Source organism: Saimiri boliviensis, chromosome 13 (genome assembly GCF_048565385.1).
Source record: "Saimiri boliviensis isolate mSaiBol1 chromosome 13, mSaiBol1.pri, whole genome shotgun sequence".
Classification (NCBI taxonomy): domain Eukaryota; kingdom Metazoa; phylum Chordata; class Mammalia; order Primates; family Cebidae; genus Saimiri; species Saimiri boliviensis.
This window is the reverse complement of record NC_133461.1, coordinates 107486674-107505686: the sequence shown is the minus strand read 5'-3', so window position 1 is coordinate 107505686 and position 19013 is coordinate 107486674. Positions and strand designations below refer to the sequence as shown.

The 19013-nt window shown below is 43.7% G+C and overlaps 1 protein-coding gene across 5 annotated transcripts in view; it reads left to right on the top strand.

Moving 5' to 3' along the window:
- The window catches only part of MCPH1 (microcephalin 1), a 312577-nt gene that overhangs the window by 241574 nt on the left and 51990 nt on the right, over window positions 1–19013 (top strand). Inside the window, exons 14-15 of one of the 5 annotated variants that reach the window (XR_012513047.1) lie at window positions 11181–13096; window positions 15269–18941. Coding sequence is in view for 1 of the 5 variants with exons in the window: in NM_001279990.1 (NP_001266919.1) it covers window positions 11181–11236 (56 nt within the window). In the remaining 4 variants the exon portion in view is untranslated. 5 annotated transcript variants of the gene reach the window in all.

The window sequence follows — 19013 nt, the reverse complement described above, 5'->3', positions numbered from 1 at the left end:
CATAATAAAGTTTTGCAGGGGAAAAAAAAAAGAAAGCTATTCACCTCATTTTAGAAAGCTAGCATTATCTTGACCTAATACTAGTTTAAAAAACTCATTTGTAAACAAGTACATAAAATCTGAAATAAAATATTTCAAGTCAAATTTAGCAGTGTGTTTTTAAAACACACACATAACCAAGTGTGGTTTAACCTAAGAATGAAAGGATAAATGAATAGCATTAAGTCTTCTCTTTTCTAACCCATTAATTTTCTTAGAAGTGTTAAAAAGTAGTAAAGAAGATTCAACGCCTAGTAATGATTAAAAAAAAAAATTCTTTAGAAACCAGGAGTAGATAACTTTCTTAACTATGAAGGTTATCTGTAAAAAAGTACAGCAAATATTGAATGATGAAAACCTTAGTTTAAGGCTTAAATCAGGTACAAGACACACATGAATGCTGTTACTCTTCAACAGTGTTCTGTTCCTAGTCAAGGGAATAAAATAAGAAAAAAAGTATGAGAATAATATAGGAAGGGACACATTTTATTTGCATGTGATACAGTTGTCTATGTAGAAACATCAAAGAGATTTAAGAAACTGTTACAACTCATTCAGCAAGATTACTCTTTATAAGATCCACTCACTGAAATCATTCGCATTTGTCTACCCAATGATAAACAGTTACAAAATGTAATAGAAAACATAGTGAATAATAGTGGTTTCAAGGCTAGCCCTGTAATACAGGTTGAACATTCCTAATTTTAAATCTGAAATGCTCCAATATCCTAAACTTTTTGAGTGCCAACCTGTCAACGCAAGTGGAAAATTCCACACCTGACCTCATGTGACAGGTCATAGTCAAAGCACAGGTGCACAACACAACTGATTCAGTGCCCCCAAGGGAAAAACAAGACCCACCCAGCCCCCTTTTCCATGCACACCCAAATTCCCCCGCACAGGCATGCCCACAAAGCGTCATAAAATGGCACGTGTACTGGCTGGATGTACCTACCGCTGATTCCCCGTGATATCTCACATGGGGCCAAGAACTCCATGCATCACTCGCTGTGGTTTTTTGCTTGTTCTCTGCTGTGTCATGTAAAAATATTATTGAAAATATCAAAAAGGCCTGCAGATCCCCCGATGTGTAGCAGTGATAAGAAAAAGAGGAAGAATTTGTTTATCAGTAGCACACAGAGTCAAGTTGTTTGCGGAACCGAAGAGCAGTTTAAGTGTGAAACATCTCACACAAGAGTATGGGGTTGAAATGACCACCCTGTATAACCTGAAGAGACAGGTGGATACACTTTTGAAGTTCTATGCTGAATGTGATGAACAAAAGTTAATGAAAAATAGAAAAACTCCACGTAAAGCTAAAAATGAAGACATCGATCATGTATTGAAAAACTGGATCCGAAGGCATCACAGTGAACACATGCCACTCAGTGGTAGCCGATCATGAAACAAGTGAAGATCTATCCCTATGAACTGAAAATTGAAGGCAACTGTGAATATTCAACAGGCTGATTGAAGAAAATTAGGAAATGGCACAGCATTCAAGTTTGAAAGCATCTGCAGATCACAAGGCAGCATTGAAACTCATGGACGAGTTTGCCAAGATCATCGCTGATGAAAATCTGACACCAGAACAAGTCTGTACTGGTGATGAGACATGACCATTTGGGTGCTATTGCCCCAGAAAGATGCTGACTACACCCGATGGGTCAGCCCCTGCAGGAGTTAAGGATGCCAAAGACAGAATGACTGGGCAGTGCTGCACAAATGCAGCAGGCACGCGGAAGTGTGAACTTGCTCTGATGGGCAGAAGCTTGTGTCCTTGATGTTTTCAAGGAGTAAATTTCTTACCAGTCCATCATTATGCTAACAAAAAGGTGTGGGTCAGTGCCGCAATAAACATACATGTGCATGTGGCCTGGGAGCGGGTGGGGGGCTAGGGGAGGAATAGCAGGGGGTTGGGGGCTTGGAGAGGGATAGTATTAGGAGAAATACCTAATGTAGATGATGGGGCAGTGGACGCAGCAAACCACCACCATGGCATACGTGTACCTATGTAAGAAACCTGCACAATCTGCACATGTACACCAGAACTTAAAGTATAATGTGTGTGTGTGTGTGTGTGTGTGTGTGTGTGTGTGTGTGTATTATATATATAACAAAACAAAAAGGTGTGGGTCACCAGGGATGTCTTTTCTGATCGGTTTTACAAGCATTTCATATCAGGCATCTCATGCTTGCCACAGACGAGTTGGACCAGATGATGACAGCAAGATTTCCTTATGCCTTGACTACTGTTCTGCTCATCCTCCAGCTGAAATTCTCATCAAAGATAATATTTATGCTGTGCACTTTCCCGCAAATGTGACTTCAGTAGTTCAGCCGTGTAACCAGGGTATCTTTAGATCAATGAAAAGTAACTATAAAACACTTTCTTGAGTTGCATGCTCGCAGCAGTGAACAGAGGTGTGGGTGTGGAAGGTTTTGGGGAGTTTAGCGTGAAGGATGCCATCTACGCTGTTGCCAATGCTTGGAACATCGTGACTAAAGACACAGCTGGGCACGCATGGCATGACCTCTGGCCTCTGGCTATGTTCAGTGATGATGCTGAACAAGATGGTGACTTAGAAGGATTCAGCTTGTCAAGTGAGAAGAAAAGGATATCTGTCCTCTTTATGTTTAGAAAAAATATACCTTCAGAGTTCATCAGTCATCTGGAAGAAGCAGACAATAATGTCATTTTAACACTGATAATCAGGCTCCAGTTGTTCGTTTCATTGACTCATGGAGAAATAGCCAGAGTAGTTCTGAATCAAGGTGATCATGATGGTACCAACGGTGAAGATGACATTAACCCACAGAAAGAGCACCCATGGACGGCGTGGAACACACCTGTGATGGGTTGAGGCCTAGAGCAGTGTGCATTCACAACAGACCAAGAAATTATGTCAGCCTATAAAATCAAAGAGAGACAAAAATGAAGAAAACAAAATTAGCCAGGCATGGTGGCATGTGTCTGTAGTCCCAGCTGTGTGTGAGGCTGAGGTGAGAGGCTTGCTCGAGCCCAGGAGGTAGAGGCTGCAGTGAACCGTGATCATGCCACTGCACACCAGCCTGGGAAATAGCGAGGCCCTGTCTCCAAAAAATAAACATAAAACTAAATAAATATTTTTTGTATGAAACAAAGTTTGTGTACACTGAACCAACAGAAAGCAGCTGTTGGTTCTAAGACCATTGTTAATGAGGCGGATACCATTAAAAATTCTAAGCCCATTGTTAGTGGGGCGGATACTACTAAAAAGCCACCCAGCAGAATGCCTCCTTGTCCCCAGAGGACCCACTTCCCAGGCCTGCAACTGCTTCTGATGTTCCTTCTCACCTAGAAGGTAAAATACAGTGTCCCGTAACCTTTTCATCAAAGCACGGCATGGTTGGGAGACCAGAAGCCTGCTGTTGGTTATTGTTGCTGTTTGTTGCTGAACGGCTGATCCAGGTCTTCTGCTGATGCTGCTGGCTGCATAGCTCCCCTGAGCACATGATTCTTCACTGTGTTAGTAGCATGTCATATTTTTTACTGTTAAGTATACTTAGTGTGAATATGTGTAAGGAAATGATTGCTTGTTGGTAGCATATAAATTCAGACTCAGGGCCAGACAAGGTGGCTCATGCCTATAATCCCAGCACTTGGAGAGGCCAAGGCAGGCAGATCGCTTGAGGCCAGGAGTTCAACACCAGCCTGGCCAACATGGAAAAACCCCATCTTTACTAAAATTAGTTGAGCATGATGGCACACACTTGTAATTCCAGCTACTTGGGAGGCAGAGGCAGAAGAATTGCTTGAACCCGGGAGGCAGAGGTTGCAGTGAGCCAAGATTGCACCACTGCACTCCAGCCTGGGTGACAGAGTGAGACAAGACTCTGTCTTAAAAAAAGAAGAACAAACAAAATTCAGAGTTAGAAATGAGGGTGATGCTACACAAACACTGATTGTCCACGTGGGAGTAGGGGCTGAGATAGTGCCACCTCCACTTTCTCATGGTTCGATGTACACAGACTTTGTTTCATGCACAAGATTTCTTTGTTTGTTTATTTTTTGAAACAGGGTTTTGCTCTGTTGCCCAGGCTGGTATACAGTGCTGTGATCATAGCTCATTGCAGCCTCTAACTCCTGTCCTCAAGCAATCCTCCCACCTCAGCCTCCCAAATAGCTGGGACTACAGTCGTGCCGTCACACCCAGCTTTACACCAGCCTATGCACAAAATAAAATGTTGTATAAAATTACCTTTAGGCTATCTGTAAACGATGCAGATGAAACGTAAATGAATTTTGGTTTTAGACTCTGGTTCTGTCTTGAAGGTATCTCATTGTACGTTCCAAAAATGCTCCCAAAAACGTCGAATTCAAAACACTTCTGGTCTCAAGCACTTTGGATAAGGTCCACACCACCTGTAATATCCTTTTACACATTTCCTGGATAGGAAACAGAAGTTGGTGTGCCAGGAGTCACGCATAAATGGCAGACTTTCTTGTCTGTGACACATTCTTAGGATGTCCTGGAGAAGTATCAGCTGTGTGAATGTCTCCAGTCAAATATCAGAGCAGAAAAAAATATGTTGGGAACCGCCGTATTATTAGACTGAGCTATTTTCTTCAAACGACCCCGTGGTATCAGGTCATCAATTCATCCACTCGGTAGACATTTCCTAAGCTCTTGTCATATATCGAGCATTTTCTAGGCACTGCAGGTACAGCAATTGACAGAAATGTACAGATTTTGCCCCTGTGGGACTTAACATTTAAGGGAGAAGCCAGGCAAAAATTTCTTTAAACATCCTTACAGTGGTTAGTGCAATGGAGGAAACAGGGTGAGAATGGAGAGTGGCGGTGAGACAGGCCCCTTGCAGATGAGTGACATCTGAGCTAAGGCCCAGGTGACGAAAAGAAGGATGGACTCTTGCAGGTCTGTGGGACTGGCCCTTCCTGGAAAGGTAAGGGCTGAGAGAGCAGGAGAAGCTGTAAGCTTAGCGTGGCTGAAATGAAGGGAGAGAAGACAGAGTGATAGGGAATGAAGCTGGAGAAGCAGGCAGCTTCAGCCTGGACCGCTCCAGACCATTGACACCTCAACAGACAACAGCAAGAAGTTTGGGTTTTGTTCTAAGATTAAATGGAAGTCACAGAAGGCTTTCAAGTGGGAGGAATAGGCTCTGATATCGGTTTGTTTTCGGTTTGTTTACTCTGCGTTTGTTTTTGTTTTTGTGGATACAGAGTATCCCATTTTTGCCCAGGCTGATTTCAAACTCCTGGGCTGGAGGGATCCTCCCGACTTGGCCTCTCACAGCACTGCCACGTGTGTTTTAATGGAAGCAGAGAAAGCAATCTCGGACCTTTGCAGTGGTTCAGGTGATTCGTGATGGGGGTTAGGACCAGGGAAATATCGATGGAGGTGTTGTGAAATTGTCAGAGCCAGTTGCACTTGTTGATAGATGGGATGTGGCATGTTAGAGAAAGAAGAATCGAAGGTGGCATCTAGTTTTGAGTTCTGAGCTTCCAGAGTGAGGCATCTGGAAGCCGGACCCGAGGACAAACACAGAAGAATGGAGGTTTATTCAGTCTTCAGAAGCGACACCTACGGGACCGCTGTGCAACAGAGGCTGGGTGACCACCATCCCACAGCGAGGGAGCTGGTGATTCTTTACCCAAGTGGAGATCTGGCCAGATCCCCCAGCCCCAACATGCTTACTTATTTTGATAAGTGAAGATAAAGCTCGCCATGGGGTCCCGTGCGCTCTTGAACTTCTGCACATGATACCATTAACCACACTCGGATGCTGGCATTCACATTTTTAGTTAAATAAAATGACTTGCCCACCATACTGTAAAGAATTAATTCTGGCACCATGTTGATTCTGTATCCTAACCATAAGACCACACAGAGGCATGGCTAGTAACCTTAGCTTGTGCATAAATGCATGCCACGACCTGCTAAATAATGTTGTTTAAAAAAGAAAGAAAAAAACAACTTTTTTTTTTTTAATTTAAATTTCAGGGAGCTGCTTAAGGGCAGTTCAACTTACTATTCCTCTCTCTCTCTCTACCAGCCAGGACTGGCCTCATTCTAACATCTGTCCTATGGCCATGTTTTATCGGGTATTTGAGGATTATTCCTGTCAAGTGACATTGGAATGTGGGGATGTGGCGATTTTCAGATGCCAAATGAACTTGGATAGAAATCATTTTTCCTGTGTGTGCTTACAGTTAGGAACATGGGGCTGTGAGGGGCTCCCTCACATGACCCTGGAGCTGTCAAGCCTTGTTCAGTGGTCAGATGTGCTTCAGACCCCCCAGAGTGCTAACCACACACACTGTCACAGCCCCGTGCCCACCTCAGTGCCACTGCTCCAGAGTCCAGTGTAATTCCTCAGGCAGCACAGTCCTGGAGCAGGCCATGAGAGGTGTAAGACGCAGACTTCATTGTGAGGTTACATTTAGGCTTCTGCTCTATCTTGTCTCTGTTTAAAGATCAATACTTCAGGCAGCCTTTATCCCCACCATGATAAATGCATGAATGGAAAGATACATATGTCGATGGATGGATGGGTGAGTGGGTGGGTGGCTGGGTGGGTGGATGGATGGGTGAGTGGGTGGATTGATGGATGGGTGAGTGGGTGGGTGGGTGGGTGGATGGATGGATGGGTTGATGGGTGGATGGAGTGATATTTGATTTCATAGTCAAAGAAGTCAAACAGTAGAGAAGTATACAGGATCCCCCGGTCTTACAAAACTTCCTTAAAGTAACTACAATAAAGATAGAAGTGTATCTGCAGATTTCTTTTGAAAGCATGTTTAAGCCGGGCGCGGTGGCTCAAGCCTGTAATCCCAGCACTTTGGGAGGCCGAGGCGGGTGGATCACAAGGTCAAGAGATCGAGACCATCCTGGTCAACATGGTGAAACCCCGTCTCTACTAAAAATACAAAAAATTAGCTGGGAATGGTAATGTGTGCCTGTAATCCCAGCTACTCAGGAGGCTGAGGCAGGAGAATTGCCTGAACCCAGGAGGTGGAGGTTGCGGTGAGCTGAGATCGTGCCATTGCACTCCAGCCTGGGTAACAAGAGCGAAACTCCTCCTCAAAAAAAAAAAAAATAATAATAATAAAATAAAAATAAAAAAGCATATTTAAGTGTAAACATGTTATGGTCAGGTGCAGTGACTCATACCTATAATCTTTACACTTTGGGAGGCCAAGGTGAGTGGATTGCTTGATGCCAGGAGTTTGAGACCAGCCTTAGCAACATAGAAAGACCTTGTCCCTATAAAAAAAAAAAAATTGAAAATTAGCCGGACTACTCAGTCCATCTGAGTAGCTACCCAGGACGCCAAGGTGGGAGGATCACTTGAGCCCAGAAATTCGTGTCTGCAGCGAGCCATGTTCATACCACTGCACTCAATTCTGGGCAATGGATCAAGATCCTGTCTCTTAAAAAATAAAAGCATATTTACATAGAAATAAATGTTTATAAACATAGATATTGTTTTGGGTTTGTTTTTATATAAATTGGGGAATCACACATTATTTCATGAGTTGTTTTTTTTTTTTTTAAACCTATGCTTAAAAGATCCTTTCGAAAGTTTAACACATATACAGCGACTTCATTCTTTTTAACTATCAGGAGGGACTGTAATTAATTTATGTGCTTTCTGTTATTTTTATTGTTCTGCTATTGTATTTATTTATTTATTTTGGAAAGAGGATGTCACTATGTTACCCAGGCTGGCCTCAAACTCCTGGGCTCAAGCAGTCCTCCCACCTCAGCCTCCCAAGTAGCTGGCACTACAGGCATGAACTCTGCAACATGGCTGGCTTCTACTATTTTAGGTGTGTGTGTGTGTGTGTGTGTGTGTGCGCGTGCGCGCATGTGCATATGCATGTATTTGTGTGTTTTCTAATGGGACCAATGTGAATTTAAATTTTAAGAGATTTTCTTGAGCTATAATTATTCTAGTCCAAGCCCAGGCACGTGAAGATTTCTGTAAAATAGATTCAAAGCAGTGGAATTACTGTGCCCTAGGATATGTGTACTTAAATTCTGATACACAAGGCTATACCAGTTTACGCTATTACTGAAGTATATAAAGTCCTGTTTCTTATGTTCTATAAATTCCTATGTCCGATACTGGGCATAACCCATATTTTTAATGTTGGGTGATCTGATGAGTTTAAAAAAAATAGATCTCATTAATTTGTAATTTCTTGATTATTACATTACTAATGAGTATACGTATCTTAGATAGGGGATTTATCATTCATGAATTGCCTGTCCTGATCCCTTGCCTGATTTGAAATTGGGTTATTGATCTTTTTTACATTGTTTTACAGCAATGCTTACATAATATGGACATTAAACTTCTGTTGTAAATGTTATAACATTCTGTCTCTTTAACTGTGCTTATGGTATACTAAGTATTACCAAGTTTTTAATGTTTAACTATGATTTTTTATAAAATTAAATACCTCTTTTCCTCCATGGCACCTACACTTAGTGGTTTTGCTTGGAAAACGTCTTCCTCACCCTCTGAACTTTAAAAATAATCTTGTATTCTCCTATTTAAAATTTTAAAAACATATTTAGCGCTTTAATTCATCTGCATTTCACTTACTATATAATGTGAGGGGACCAAGTCTTTTTTTTTTTTTTTTTTTTTAGACAGAGTCCCACTCCCTCTTGCCCAGACTAGAGGGCAGTGGCATGATCTCGGCTCACTGCAACTTCCACATCTTGGGGTCAAGCGATTCTCCTCCCTCAGCCTCCTGAGTAGCTAACATTACAAGCACATGCCACATACCCAGCTAACTTTTGTATTTTTAGTAGAGACGGGATTTTACCGTGTTGGTCAGGCTGGTCTTCAATTCCTGACCTCGTGATCCACCCACCTTGGCCTCCCAAAGTGCTAGGATTACAGGCATGAGCCACAGCCCCTGGCCCCATTTTTAATAACTCATTTATCGACCACTGACTTACAATGCCCCCTGTGAGGGATCTCTTAAATTCCCACCTATATGGGTGTGTTTCTGGTTATTCTCATCCATTGATCTGTTTGTCTATTCTGTGCTAAACTCTACTGCTATAATATCTGGTATGTCAGATTTTTTCTCATTATTTCTTTTTAAACATCATCTTCCTATGTGTTTTTTTCCTATAAACTTTAGAATAAGCATGTCCTTTCTTTTTTAAAAGTTTGAAACTTTGGGATTGTATTGAATTTTTAGATTAATTAGGAGAGAGCATCATTTTTTCAGCAGTTTTTTTTTTTTTTTTTTTTTTTTTTTTTAGACCAAGTCTCTTGCTCTGTTTCCCAGGTTGGAGTGCAGTGGCATGATCTTGGCTCACTGCAGCCTCCACCTCCTGGGTTCAAGCGATTCTTGTGCCTCAGCCTCCCAAGTAGTTGAGACTACAGGTGCACACCACCACGCCTGGCTAATTTTTGTATTTTTAGTAGTGATGGGGTTTCACCATATTGGCCAGGCTGGTCTCGAGCTCCTGACCTCATGATCCACCCACCTTGGCCTTCCAAAGTGCTAAAATTATAGGTGTGAGCCACCACACCCAGCCTTTTTCTGTAGTTTTTTTCTGATTTTTCAAAACTGACATCTAGCCAGAAAATTAAGTTTAAAAATTGAATTCTTAGAGTTTTTAAAACCTGGAAGAACATATAAAATGAAGCTGAATGACTTTATAACCTGAGTGTTGGGAAAAGCTCTCCACTTACCTACAACTCAAAAGCCAGATACAGTAAAATAAAGTATTGATATAATTTGAATACATGAGAAACTGAAACTTATTCATGGCAAAAGTTTGTGTAAGAAAAGTCAAGCCAGGTGTGGTGGCTTATGCCTGTGATCCCAGCACTTTGGAAGACTGAGGCAGGGGGACTGCTTTAGCCAGGGATTTCAAGACCAGCCTGGCAACAAAGTGAGACCCTGGCTCTACGAAAGATCCAAAAATTAACTACGTGTGGTGATGCACACCTGTAGTCGCAGCTACCTGGGAAGCTGAGGCTGGAGGAGCGCCTGAGTCCGGGAGACTGACGCTGCAGTGAGCTATGTTTGCAGCAATGCACTCCAACCTGGGTGACAGAGAAAGACCCTATCTCAAGAAGAGAAAAAAGCATAAATCATAATAATACCTGCTTCGCTGTTGTGGAGAGAAGTAAGCAGTATGCCTGATATGAATAATAAATTGTTATAATTATATACAACGTTGTTAACTATATCATTTCATACGTATACAGGCTATCTTATATATACAAATATCAGAAATAATAGTGTTCCTCCCTTTTGAAATTCATCTGAGAGTCCCTCACTGGCCCAGACCTCCTGAGTAGAAGCATGTTTGTATTGAGAAGACAACAGTTTTAAGTTGTAACTAAGATAAGTCATTTTTTTTCCATTTTAAAAATACTTGTAGAATAAACCCATTTTTTTTCTTTTTTGTACCACACCACCAGGATAGCTTTCCACCTTCCAGCATTCCTTGGTGTGACTCCTTAAGTTCCTTCAAATATAACTCTGTAATTATAATTATATAATCACACAATAATTGTGATTCTTTAATTGTAATTGATTAATTTAATCTACCTTATCATCCAATAGGTGAGCTCTAAAGTCCCATCAGTTTGAAGCTGGTTATTCATACAAAGCTGTATTTCATACAAAGTACCTATGCTGGGTAGATAGGATAGCATGGCCCAGCTCTCACCATTGGTGTCACAATTAAAACTCATGTATGTATTTATGTCTCCTCTGCCTTATGCTGAGAGTATTGGAAGTGGTAAGCTAAGATTAGGATTCTCGGCTCCTACATCACAGACTGGCAAGCTTCCCACCCTGCCCACTGAACGTCCTACCACAGTGGGTACGTCACCTGTGTCCTGCCTCTAATGGGACATGTGGCTACCAAGCCCTTGAGCTCCAGTCTGACTCAGAACTGAATGTTTCATCGTACTGACTTTTATTCCATGTTAATTTAAAAAGCCATGTGTGCTGTACGGACGGGGCGCAGATGGACAACCCAGCTCTTGACCATTTGTTTTTAAATACAGTTTCATGTCTATACAAACAGGTTTTCACTTTCCTGTGTGGTCGGCTATTCTGAATGCTAAATTGCTTTTCCCTCTCTTTCTAGATTCCATCACCCAGCACAAGGTCTGTGCCTCTGAAAACTACCTGCTGCCACAGTGACCTCACTGGCGTGGGCGGTGAGTGCACACAGATCACAACACTGTCTTTGGACATTCACATGAGAAACAAAACTGTGAAGGGAAGGAACTGATGTATACGAGATGACTTTGGATATCATGGTTGCCACGTGTGGTGGTTCTTATATGGAGTCCCAGGTGACTTTCTGATGACTGAATTTGTTCAGAGAAGCTTTAGCTGCCTGGTCCTCCTTTTCAGACCTTTTGTTTTTCTTTTTCTTTTTCTTTTCTTTTTTTCTTTCTTTCCCTTTCTTTCTTTCCTTTCTTTCTTCCTTGCTTCCTTTTTCTTTCTTTCTTTCTTTCTTTCTTCTTTCCTTTTTTTTTTTTGAGGCAGAGTCTTGCTCTGTTGTCCAGGCTGGAGTACAACAGCACGATCTCAATTCATGGCAACCTCTACCTCCTAGGTTCAAGCAATTCTTCTGCTTCAGCCTCTCAGGTAGCTGGGATTATGGGCATGCATGCACCACCACACCGTGATGATTTTTGTATTTTTAGTAGAGGAGGGGTTTTGCTGTGTTAGCCAGGCTTGTCTCAAATGCCTGACCTCAGCTGATCCATTGGGCCTTTTCTATAGAATGCTAGTTTTTGTATCTTAGTAGTGATCAGAATTGAAAGGTCTCGGAACCTTTGACGTTAGAACACTGTACTGCCAAATGAAGAATGGAAATTCCTTGACATTGTTTTATTACTGAGAACAACTAGAGAACTCTGAAAGTTTCTTGGCTTAGACTCGAAGATCTTCATTAATACATTATCTACTAGGTAGGAAGGACGTTCATCAGTTATTAAGGTGACTTTTATCTAGCTGAGATTCCTCTCACAAAGCAATGAAAGAAGACAGGTATGGGGGTATTATATAGGATAACTGGTATCATCTGAGTGTCTTGCTTCTGCAAGCCTGCTGTATGGTAAGCAGAGCATCACCAGCAAGGGATCACAATGTCCACTGGCCACTTTCTGCTTGCCGCTCTCCAGAGGAAATTGGCAGCTGGGGCTGATTCATAGAAACACCTATTTGTGGCTGGGTTTTGGCCACGCTAATAGGGGTGTAGTCGTACCTCACTGTTGCTTTAATCTTCAGTTCCCGAGCCAGGCATGATGGCCCACGCCTGTAATCCCAGCACTTTGGGAAGCTGAGGTGGACAGATCGCTTGAGGTCAGGAGTTCGAGACCAGCCTGGCCAACATGGTGAAACCCCATCTTTACTAAAAACACAAAAATTAGGTGGGTGTGGGGCAGGCACCTGTGGTCCCAGCTCCTCAGGAGGCCGAGGCAGGAGAATTGCTTGAACCCCTTAGACAGAGGTTACAGTGAGCCGAGGTTGCAATGAATCAAGATTGCTCCACTGCACTCCAGCCTGAGTGACAGAGCAACTCTCCATCTCAAATAAAGAAATAAGAAACACCGATGTGTCTGTCATCTTCTAAACAAATGAAATGCTAGGAAGTCCTAGCCAGAGTGATCAGGCAAGAATAAGCCATAAAAGGCATCTAAACAGGAAAAGAAGTCAAACTGTCTCTCTTCACTGCTGATATGATTCTATATCTAGAAAACCCTGAAGACTCTGCCAGAAGGTTCCTGGAACCAATAAACGACTTTAGTAAAGTTTCGTGCATAGAAAATCCATGCACGAAAATCAGAATTTCCAAACACAATAACATTCAAGCTGAGCGCCAAATCAAGAACGCAGTCCCATTTCCAGTAACCACAGAATGAAGTACCTAGGAACACATGTAACCAAGGAGGTGAAGGATGTCTGCAAGCAGAACCATCAACGAGATGCTGAGTCCCATTGAGGTCCGAGGTGCCGCTGAGCCCTCGTCGTGATCTGTTCCCGCTCCAGGTTAGTTATCTGTTGTTCATCTTGGCTATTGTTCCTACCTCAAATTTCAAGTCCCTCAACAAATATAACAGATCAACTTCTAGAATGAACCTTTGAGAAAGGAGGTAGCATTGCATCCTATAGAAACTGGCATTCTCTAGAAAACTATAGACACTGGAAATAATGAAAGGGTTTCTACTTCCACTCCCTCTTCCCTAATTAGGAAACTTTGTGATTACATTGATTACCTTAGGCTCCCCAGAATAATCCAGGAAGACTTCTTTGTTTTAAAGTCAGCTGATTAGTATGTTTTCCGCCTACCACCTGAATCCTCCTTGGCCGTGAAAGGAAACATATTCACAGATTTTCAGATTAGAACATCTTTGAGGAAACCTTACTTTGCTGCCAACACCGGCCCCTGATTGCCTCACAATCCAAGAAGGATGCACTGATCATGCATTCTCAGTGGCACCCAGCCTGAGACCTCGGAGGAGGCATTTGTCTTCTCAGAGCTATGCTTTCCTCAAATAGCAATATTCACAATAATCCCTATCTGGTGCCTGAGAGCACAGGATGACGGCCAGGGGCTTGATGCCCTTCTGAAAGGAGGAAAAAGCAAAGGCATCTCGGTTTGCAGTATTCAGCGAGTTATGCCAATGCAAAGACACGGATCCGACACTGACTGGTAGGAACCCCCAGCTCAGATTAAGGAATGCATAGCCAACAGGCCTGGCTCCAAACAATTCTAACAATGGGGAAAGAATGGAGGATATTTTTACTTATAGTCATTGTGTCTGTTTGACAAATACTTAATTGACCATAATGTCAGGCTAGAATTTGCCTATTTTAACGTTATCTGTGGTTTTAATTAAACTGCTATGTTCCATGTTCTTAATTCTAATTCTTCTACTACTTTATTTAAAGCTATAAATGTTTGTGCCAGGAAGACAATATCTACTTTTATCCCTCTAATTTTTAGCCTTTTAGCAGAGATAATAATTAGAATTATTGACCTGACACTACACAAGTCCATACAAATATTCTTCAGGCTAAACTATCTTTTTTTTTTTTTTTTTTTTGGTATGAGTTCCCAGTCTAGGCATTAATATTTTCCCAAAGCCTCAGGACCTTCCAAGGACTAAGCTCCACCTAGAGTTCTAAGATACTGGCGGGAGCTGTCAATTTCATTAATCTGGTTTCAGTTTTTTAAATGTTTGGATTCACACCTTATCTATGGGAACACATAGTTGTTCCACCTTTAATATTCCAGAGAAACAATTTACTGAAAAAGCTAATTCAGTATTCTCTCCTGTGAGCCAGCCACTGAAACCGCAGCCAATGGTGAGCAGTGAGGGCTCCAGGAGAGGTACGCCATCCTGGGGATCTCTGGGCCATCGTCTGTCAACAGCGAGATGAGAACGAGGGGCAGCAGTGCAGCCCTGTCGGCCCACGGCTGCCCCAGGGGCCCTGGGAGAGCGGGGAAGGAAGACACTGCCAGACCTCAAAGCTGGCACCAGGACCCAGCTATCAGCCAGATAATGTACTCAGCCACCAGTGAGAAATCCGACCATGAACTTACTGGGAACTGGTCACAGGAAAGAAAAGGACTGTTTGTCCTGAGTGTGTGATGCTGTGGTGGTCGGGGCTGCGGGGCTGTGACTCACACGATGCCACAAGGTTTGTTCCAAAAACAGAACTGGGGATGCTGTGTGGAGACAGTGCTGAGGGCACAGCAGGAGGTAGAGGGCTCGAGACTGGCCTCCTTTTCTAGGGGTGATGAAAGACTGTCACCTCATCCTGTGGCCGCAGAGCCCAGAGGAGGCAGTGGCGTAGCAGTTAGAGACTTACAGAGGAATTCTGCTATTTTTAACTCCTTGGCATTTGGCTTTTCTTGAGCGATTCTCACACCACCCCTTTTTAAAGATTTATTAGTTTCGGGGGCTACTTTGTAAGATCCTTTGAGCCCATATTAGGCTTTAGCACATAACATAGCTGAGCTTGAGGAGTTTAGGGGTTTAACTTCTTCAAGAAAGGAGCAAAAAGGTTGGGAAAATGACCCCCATGGTCCCTAATGTTGATGGACCCACTGAACTTAGTCTGTCACCTGAGACAAAAGGATCCTGTTTTTAAGCAATGAGGATCTTTTCCACGTTACTGTTCAAAGCAATGACTTGGCACCTTCCTCTGCTGAAGGTCTCATCTCCACCTGGTCTGCCCACCCTGGATCCACAGGGCTCGTGCTGCCCTCTTCCCGCCTGCAGTCACCTCCCAACAAGTGCTGGAGTTGGAGTCACACCAAACAGAAATAGCCAAAATTCCTAAGAAGTTTATTGGGCACCTCTTTTCTATCAAGGACCGTACAGGCTCCAAGGGCCAGAAGTAACTAAGACGGAGCACCCATCTAGGGGAGCTGACAGCCTGGAAGGCAGGTGGGTTTGGAAAACAAATGACAACACCATGTGATAAGTTCACTGCAGACCAGGGGAGAGAGACAACTTTGAGAAAGGGTGGTTGGTTTTAAACGGAAAGGAAAAGAGCCTGGGAAGTGCTTCCAGAAGAAACTGACATCTAAGTTAGGTGAGTTTTGTTTTTTTAGCTGGGGTCTCACTATGTTGCCCAGGCTGGAGTGCAGTGGCTATTCAGAGGCACGATCGTAGTTCACGGCAGCCCCGAGCTCCTGGACTCAAGCGATCCTCCTGCCTCAGCCTCCTGAGTGGCTGGAACTACAGGTGCATGCCATCATGCCTGGCTCTCCAACGTAGGTTTCAAAGGAAGTCTAGGACTTGAGAGAGGAACAGAGACCAAGGGAGAGGCCCGTGTATAGTCCTGGGGGTGAGGGGAGGTCTGGGGGCTTCAGAATTGCTGGAGCTTCCAGCGGGAGGGCATGCTGAGGGGACACCGGTCAGATATAAGCGTTGGCTAGTTAAGAGAGGCTCTCGAAATTTTCCAGACAAGAACTGTTCAGGTGCTGAATGCAGTGCTCACAGAGATGGAAAGGAGGAGGTGGATTAGAGAGGTGCTTTGGAGATGAAATTCACAGGACTTGTTGCCTGAGTGGCTATGCAGGAGGAGCAGCGGGGCAGGGCTGAGCTGGATGAGTCTCGGGCTCAGGCATAAAGTGTCAGCAGTCTTGGGAGCATCCACATCCTCACAGGAACCAGCTCTTTCAGCTAAAGGGAAAAAGCGCTCGGAGCTTCAGCCAGCCCAGAGCCTGCCCTCTGTGGACATAAACAGGCCAAGGTCTTGTTGCTAAAGGCGTCCAACAGAGAAGTGTGGGAGGGCCAATTAAAGGCAAAGCCCGCCATTTTATAACCACATTTTTGGCATATTAAACCTCCTGGCATGTAATCGTCAGACTTCTAAACTGAGCCACTGTGTTATCCCAGAAAGTAAATCAGTGACTTAGGTTTCCAGCAGTATAATGAGCATTATAATGGACACTTGAAAATGCAGAGTGACTGACAGAGAATTGCCTTGGCAATCATGGATAAATTCTTTAAAAAAAGGTGGAGAACTCTAACAACTGGGGATAAGGTGGAGAAGCGGGTTGACGCGGAAGCTGGGGAACGTTCCTGTGACTGAACATTGTGTACGCACAGGGTGTGTGTGCATCTGGATGTGTGTGTCTGTGTGTGCGTGTGTGTATATGTGCATTCATGTATGTGTGTGATGATGGTGGATGAGGACAGGGGGGTTGGAATGGAGACCAACCTGATAAAGCTGACACTCTGGAAGGGTTAGACTCCCAGGAGGAAAGTTAAGAAGAAGGAAGGCAAACACGAAACAACATCCTTTGTCAGCAACATCCTTAGACACCTGGAAGAAGCAGACACACATCTTCCAGGAAGAATGTCCCTCAACCTGACCTTCTGGTGATTCTCACCAATATAGTGACCGTCAATTTGAATGTGTGCGCATGCCCAGACACACACACCCACACACACACACACACACACACACAAACTTCTAAATAAATCATCAAGACAGTCATTAGGAAAAATGAACAGGAGGACAAGACAGACTAAGACTTCGGATGTTGGCGTCTTCAGATACGGATGATACACGTTAAAAGAAATAAAGGAACATAAAACCATGAGAAAGGAAGAAGAGTAGTAAGATCGAATTGACAAGGAGGCACGCAGAACTTACAGAAAAAGTTTTTTAAACTTAGAATTTCATGTTGTTTCAAAACACTTTCAGATCCCCACATAAGAATAGATGGCCTGGGTAGCAAACCCAAGCTAAGAGAGCCTTACGAGCCCCAAACTGTAGCAGGTAGGGCCGAACCACCGCCAGCCACAAGCCCCATGTGGTTCCAGCATCTGCAGGGGTGGAAGAAGGAAGCTCCCGGCGGCAACAGCCTGGCCTGGGAACAGTAGAATCCCACACAGTTGAGGGTTATTGTCCATCTTTCACTCTGTATTACCTGGAAGCCCAGCAAGACCAATTAGAGGAAAGTGCCTGGGTTTTGTCCAATGCAATCACATGTGACATCAAAGGGGCCACAGCAGGAAGGGCCCAAGTGTCTGGAGCTGTCTCCCGAAAACTCTCCAAACTTGCCCATCTGAGTGCCAGTCCAGGCCGGGGCCCTACCCCGAGGAGAAATTCTGAGAGTAGAATCAAAGTCAATCAAGACAGGCACAACAGAGACAAGAGAAAAAGAAGGTCATCACCAGGTCGGCACATGTCTCTATCAAGGACCCGATAGTAAATATCTTAGGCTTTGAAGGCCAGACAGTCTTGCTGCTTCTACTCAGCCCTGTGGTTACAGGGTAAAAGCAGTCACAGATAACATGCAAATGAATGGGCATGGCTGTGTGCTAATAAATATTTATGAACACCGAAGTTTGAATTGTATGTAATTTTCATGTGTAACAAAATAGTTTTCTTTTGTTTCTTTGTTTCAACCATTTAAAAATGTAAAAAAAAAAGGTTTTTAGCTCACAGCCTACACAAAACTGGTGGTGGCCCAGAACTGGTTTTCTGTCTCCTGATCTGGATGGAAGAGGGTTTGAGAAAAAGACACTGGGAAACTCAAGACAGGAAGCCGTGCTACTTTTGGGCATTACCAAAAACATCAGGAGGGGGAGCCCTGCCAAGGCAGAAGAGCCCTCCGAAACCCAGGCACAACCTAAAGGCCCAGGCAAATTAATTTCACATCAAGATAAGCAACAGAAATTATCCAGGTCAAATCCCATACAGAACTATTGTAAGGAAAAGATCCTCGGAAGCAGAATAACATCCCAACAGACAATAAGAGCAGACACAAAGATGTGGCCATCATGGGCCTCAGAAAGCCGGAAGTGCAGCCTCAGAAGCCGAGGCTTCCCCCAGCCTTCCCCTGCCCTCCTGCGTCTCACCCCTCATGCTCCCCTGACGGAAGCCGTAGAAACTAGAATTCCTCTTCTCCAGGGTGAGTCATAAAAACCAGAGCCCCTTTGCTTCAAGGCCAGCCATAAAGCCTAAAAATATGACTCTAGCCTTCCCCTGCTTTTCTGTGTAAGAACTGGCAATAAAGAAATTAAGACCCTCATTGTAGAGGGGCCAACCCTATGCCCAGGAGGAGGAAATACACAGAGAGGCTGAGAAAGATCGGAACGCGGAGGCCTTGCTGAGTCTCCCCACCCGTCTCTTACATTCCATCTGGCTGAAGCTTCAGCAGTGAAAATGGACTTTATTTAGACTGTTACATCCTTCTCTCCACCACCCCATCTCCTGCCTGGCAATCCTCAACTGCACCCCCTCACTTCCTGAACAATGCTGGTGGGAGCACCTGACAGCCAGCCAGGGCAGTGCTCCCGTGTCCAGGATGTGAGGTGTTAGAGGAGACTGCTTAGATCTTTTAACATCAAGAAAAGATATTTTCTGGTTGGATTTTTTTTTTTTTTTTTTTTTTTTTTTTTTTTTTTTTGAGACAGAATCTTGCTCTGTTCCCCAG